Here is a 5893-nt window from a genome sequence, read left to right on the forward strand (position 1 = left end):
AATTTTTTTAATATAAATTTATTTATTTTAGTTATTTATTTTTGGCTGCATTGGGTCTTTGTTGCTGCGTGCGGGCTTTCTCTAGTTGCCGTGAGTGGCGGGGGGGGGGGGGGGGGGGGGGCAACTTTGGGAGGTAACATGAGGAATTCTCAGGACATGCTAAGTTTGGGACGCCTCAACAATATCTAAGTGGAGATGTCCAAACTGGACCCCGAGTCAAGAGCTCAGAGGAGGCCCCGGGCTGGAGTCAGGACAGTGGGCATCATTGGGACATAGATGGGGTTCGAGCCCCAAGAGTGGATGAGACCGCCCGGACGGGGGTGTGGGTGGGGCCGGAGGACTCAGCCCTGGGCCCAGAGGCGGAGTCCCTGAGAATTTCGTAGGGGCAGGGTGGCTGGCCGGGTTAGAGGCTGCTGAGAGGGGGAGGGCGCAGACTGAGATGTGACCACCATATTTGGACACTGGGAGGTCACCTGTGAGCTAGGACGGTTCTGGGGACAGGAGGGGCGGTCCTAGTTGGTGCAGGTTTGAGAGAGCTGCAAGTCATGGAGTCAGGGAAGGGCTGTGGGTGGTGGTGGTTCATGTTTTTAAGAAATTACAGCTTGAAGGGGGGAAAATGGCAGAGGGGGTGGTGGTGGGATGCATTGGGAGATTGGGATTGACATATATACACTGATATGTATAAAATGGATAACTAATAAGAACCTGCTGTATAAAAAATAAATAAAATTCAAAAAAGAAAAAATAAAGAAATTACAGCCTGTCTATGCTGACAAGCAAAGAGGGAAAACTGGAGAAGGGAGAAAGGCTGAAGTGATGGCCGAGTTGGCGAGAGGGGCTGGGGGCCAGGGGATAACTGGGGGAGGGGGCCCGCAGCTAGCGCCCGAGGGTGACGCTGTGAGATAACAAGAGATCTGTTTGGTCTTCGTCCTGGTTCCTGGCTTGGAGCTCCCAGGACCGTGTAATTTCCTGAGTGATGGGGGAAAGGGGAGCCTCCTTTGTGGTTCATAATCAGCCCCTTTCCACCACGCCTGCGTGTATGCTAATGAGGGCAGGGGCGTGGCAGCTTCTGGTTGGGGGCTGGTGGCCAGGGGAACTGACCCTGGGATTACAGGGATGGAACTTTCAGCCCCACCCCTCAGGGAGAGGAGAGGGGCTGGGGACTGAGTTTATTGCCAATGGCCAGTGATTTGCCAAATCATGCCCACGTGATGGAACCTCCATTAAAAACCCTACAGGAAGGGCTTCCCTGGTGGCGCAGTGGTTGAGAGTCCGCCTGCCGATGCAGGGGACACGGGTTCGTGCCCCGGTCCGGGAAGATCCCACATGCCGCGGGCGGAGCGGCTGGGCCCGGGAGCCGTGGCCGCTGAGCCTGCGCGTCCGAAGCCTGTGCTCCGCAACGGGAGAGGCCACAACAGTGAGAGGCCCGCGTACCGCAATAAAAAAAAACAACTACAAAAACCCTACAGGAAGGGGCTTGGAGAGCTTCCGAGCAGGTTAAAAGCATCCACCCCAAACTCCACGGGGACAGAAGCTCCTGTGTTTCCGACCCTTCAGACCTCGTGCCTCTTTATCTGACGGTTCATTTGCCTCGTTTATGATAAACAGGTTAAGTAAAGTGCTTTCCTGATTCTGTGAGCCATTCTTGCAAATCATCAAATGTGAAGAGGGGGTGGTGGGAACCCCAATTCATAACCAGTCTGTCAGAAGTATGGGAGGTCCGGACTTGGGACCTGCATCTGAAGTGGGGGCAGTACTGCAGGACTGAACCCTGAACCTGGAGGGTCTGCACTGATTCAGGGTAGATAGTGTCAGAGAACTGAATTGAATTGCAGGACGCCCAGCTGACATCCACGGAGAATTGCTTGGTGTGGAAAATGCGTCACATGTAAAATTAGGTTCTCTTGTTAACACCCATTTTATAGAGCAGTAAATGGGCTGCTTGAGGCTGCATGAGGAGGCAGTAAGGGAGGTAGGTAGGATGGGCCCAGACTCTTTGTCACACCACTAAACCCCTTCCCCTATGCCCCCAACAGGAGTAGGTGAGGATGAGGTTTGGAGAGGGCCAGGATGCAGGGCTGTTCCCCCTCAACCCCTTTGGGGGGTCTGGCTGGGCAGATTTTACCCCTGGGAACTGATGTGAAACAGGGCCACAGGCTTGTGTCCGTCACACAGTGTCTGGGGCAGGGCAGATCCCAGAGCTGAGCTCTCCAAACACCCTGGCCCCCCGCACTTAGGATATGTTCCTTTAGAACAGCAGACCCTCACCCCAGAGGCCCCCCAACACACTCTGAGAGTCATCGCTTGGCAAAAATAATTTAATAGTCCATTTGGGGAATGTCCTGGGACCTGCTTGTCCCTCCCTGAGTTCCAGCCCAGGCCACCCCACCCAGGGACCACCTGCCCACCCCAAGGACAGCTCTCTGACGCCCCCAGACCCTGCCCAGGCCCAACGGGGACGGGTTTGCCCATAGCACCTTTCCCTGCACCCCCTCATTCCTAGAGAAGCTGGGCCACAGCACCCCAACCCCCCAGAGCACAACCCTGTCCCCGGACCCCCTAGATACCCCTCCCATGCCAACACTGCAGCCCTGCACTCAGAGGGGCAGAGACTTCAGCCTGGCCCCCGGGAGCCTGCAGTCCACTCAGGGGTTCAAGATGCGAAAGCGGCTGGGAGGCAGGGAAGCGAGATGCAATTCATTCCAACACGGTTTTTGGGCAGAGTCCTCGAGGGAGACAGCTGGGCGCGGCCCTATGAGGGGGGTGGGCGCAGGTGCTCCAGCCCGTCTGCGTACTGGAAGGCCGACCCTGTCTCATACTCGTACATGTCTAGGGCCACCTCGCAGCTCTCCCGCACCACGCGCTCGGGGTCTGCCGCGTGGGCCCGCAGGGCGGCGAGGCAGGCGGGCCGGGCGATGGCCCCCAGGGCCTCCGCGCACTCATGCCGCACCATGGGGTTCTCGGCGGGTCGCGCCAGGGCCGCCGCCAGCTGGGGCACGGCCGCCTCGTGCTGCAGCTGGCCCAGGACGTAGCCGATCTCGTGGCGGAAGAGGGCACTGCCGCAGCACAGGCCTGCGGGAGAGAGAGTTGCGGGCTGGGGGAGCCATCGGGACAGGAAGGGACCTGGGGCGGGGCAGCCTGGGGACAGAAGTGTCCAGGAGGGGTGGAAAGGGTTCCCGTCAAGGACACCCCGCCCTGGTGCTCAGCGCTGCCCAGAGGGATGGCCCGGAGACACGGGGCAGGAGAAGCAGCGAGGGGCCAGCCAGGCACTGGGAACTCCGCCCTCCCTCTGGCTGGACCGGGCGTGGCCTCCTCCTTCCCAGGCCCAGCGTCCCTCCCGGCCTCTCCCTGGACTTCTGTACTCTGCGTTGTCCTCACACCAGCCAGTGCTATTTGCAGGCATGTTGTGCATTTGTGCTTCTCGGTTGCTTCCCACACGACTCCACACATGATAGAGTCTTATCAGTGACACTGGGAGTCCCGGGCCTTTCACCCCACCACAGCCAGACAGGCCACGCTTCTCGTGATGGGGACCCGTGGCCGGACCTGGGAGCGACCTGCCTGCGATCAGATGCCACTTTTCAGGCAGAGCTGGTTTGACGCAGGCCCGCCAGACTGTGCGGCCCCTGCTCCGAGCATTATCCAGGACAAACCCACCACCCACCCACTCTATGCTCCCACCCGGCATCCCCTGGGTCCTGGGTCATGGTGATGGCCGGGCATCTCCTCTGCCAGACAGGAAGCTCCAGGAGGGCAGAGGGGAGCTCTGAGTGCTCTGTGGACCAGAAGCAGACCACCTCAGGCAATGCAGGGGGGGGGGGGGCCAAGGGACCCCCGGATTCCCCAAGTCCCCCCCTCCTTTTCAGGTGGGGGAACCACAGCCCCGCAGGCTTGCACGGGGCTCCCTGCAGAGCTGGGATGAAAATGACACAAGTAAATGATGACAGGGCCTCTGAGGAATTCCCTGGTGGGCCAGCGGTTAAGACTCTGCGCTTCCAATGCAGGGGGCGCAGGTTCGATCCCTAGTCGGGGAACTAAGATCCCGCATGCCTCGTGGCGTGGCCAAAAAAATTTAAAAAACAAAACCGAAAAAAAACAGGGCCTCTGGGGATCAAATCCCAACTCTGCTGCTCGGACCACTGTGTGATCTTGGGCAAGTATCTGTGCCTCTCTGGGCCTAGGCTTCCTCCAAAGAGAAGAGGGGGTAATAAGAGGAGTACCTGCCCCAGGATGCAAGTGCCCTGGGACGCTGGGCTGCCCCGTATGACAGATGTGGCCACTGGGCCTCCCCAAGGGGCCCCGACCCTGCCCCCCGGGGCCCGTCCTCACCCTCGGCCAGCGCCAGGGCAGCCTCCTCCCCGCCAGCGTCGCGCAGGGCGAACATGGCTCGGTATCGGTCGAAGAGCGGCCGGGCCTCATCCAGCAGCGCCACCCGCAGCCGCCCCACGTCGCGCTCCTCAGCGGATGGGGCCGGATCCACGGAGAGGTAGGGCCCCTGAGCCACCGGCTCCCCGCTGTGCTGCTGCAGCCACTCCAGCCGCCGGACAGCCAGCTGGCACGTCTCTGCCACCTGCGGGGACAGGGGGGTGGATGTGCCGGGCCCTCCCCCAGCCCCCAGCGCTTCCGGTTTAGCAGGGGTGGAGCCAACAGACACAGGACCAACTGATCCTTCCAGACTGGAGACAAACCAGCAGGGGTTGCTGTGACTAGAGAGTGACCAGGGGCAGAAGGCCAGGAGGGGCTAGCTTGAAGGTGACATCAGAACCAGTGAGAGAGGCGTCAGGTGGAATCAGCCAGTGCAAAGGCCCCGAGGCAGGACGTGCCGGACCCGTCAGGGAAGAGCCAACAACAGAGATGACCTGAGGTGGCTGGGCCAGACTACTTGGGGCCTGTGGGCTTGGGATTTTGTCCTAAAGGTGATGACAAACCGTGAGTCTTTAGGCACAGAGTAGGTTAACAGATGATGGAGAAACAAATGTGGTCCCTCCACACACGGGAACATCACTCAGCCATGAAAAGGAGAGAAGCCCTGACACTCGCTACAGTGTGGATGGACCCTGAGAACACAATGCTCAGTGAGAGAAGCCAGACACAGAAGGACCCACGGTGTGTGATTCCACTGACGGGGAACATCCAGAACAGGCAGATCCATAAACACAAAGAGTGGGTTCATGGTTGTCAGGGGCTGGGGAGGGGGTGGGGAGTGACTGCTGATGGGGACAGGGCTTCTATTGGGGTGATGGAATGCTCTGGAATTAGATAAGAGGTGATGATTACACAACACTAAGAATGCATTAAAATCCACAAAATTGTACGTTTTGAAAGGGTGAACTTTGTAGTATGTGAATTCTACCTCAACCAAAAAAGCCAGGTGACTAAATGGCTTTTAATGATGTGGAGAAATGAGGTGCTGGCTAGACGGTGAGGAGGCTGCAACGCCCCCCCAAGCAGGACGTCCTTCCTGTGGTCATAACACAGAGAAACAGAACGAAACTGGACAGGCTGTTGGGGTGAGGGAGCGACTATAACCGGACAGAAGGGACGTTCTGGACAACCCCGATCAGAAAGAAGCACAGAAATGAGACTGGAAGAGACAAGCCAGCGTGTCACCGGCATGTCTGTTGCTGAAGCCCCCGCCCCGCCGGGCACTCACCTCCCCATAGACACGACGTAGCGAGGCTCTGGCATCTGGTCATAGACCTGGAAGAGACAGGGGTCTGTGTGCAGCTGGAGCCTGGGGCGGGGGCGGGGCTGGGAGGAGGGGAGGGAGGGAGTTGGGGGAGGGGACTGGGGGGGTTGGCGGTGGGGCCCACCTTGCGGAGCGCGGGGGCCATCTTGTTGGTGAGCGTCCCAGCCACAATCATCACGTCGGACTGGCGGGGGGGGGGGCGGG

At 59.3% G+C, this 5893-nt stretch overlaps 1 protein-coding gene across 1 annotated transcript in view; it reads right to left on the reverse strand.

Moving 5' to 3' along the window:
• Positions 1-2752: 2752 nt before the first annotated feature.
• The window catches only part of DOHH (deoxyhypusine hydroxylase), a 7362-nt gene continuing 4221 nt past the window's right edge, over positions 2753-5893 (reverse strand). Inside the window, exons 3-4 of the mRNA XM_007460337.1 lie at positions 4330-4570; positions 2753-3072 (exon numbers count right to left, since the gene is read on the reverse strand). Coding sequence (XP_007460399.1) covers positions 2753-3072; positions 4330-4570 — 561 coding nt within the window. The remainder of the gene's footprint in view (positions 3073-4329; positions 4571-5893) is intronic.

This window comes from Lipotes vexillifer, unplaced genomic scaffold (genome assembly GCF_000442215.2).
Source record: "Lipotes vexillifer unplaced genomic scaffold, Lipotes_vexillifer_v1.1 scaffold225, whole genome shotgun sequence".
NCBI lineage: Eukaryota > Metazoa > Chordata > Mammalia > Artiodactyla > Lipotidae > Lipotes > Lipotes vexillifer.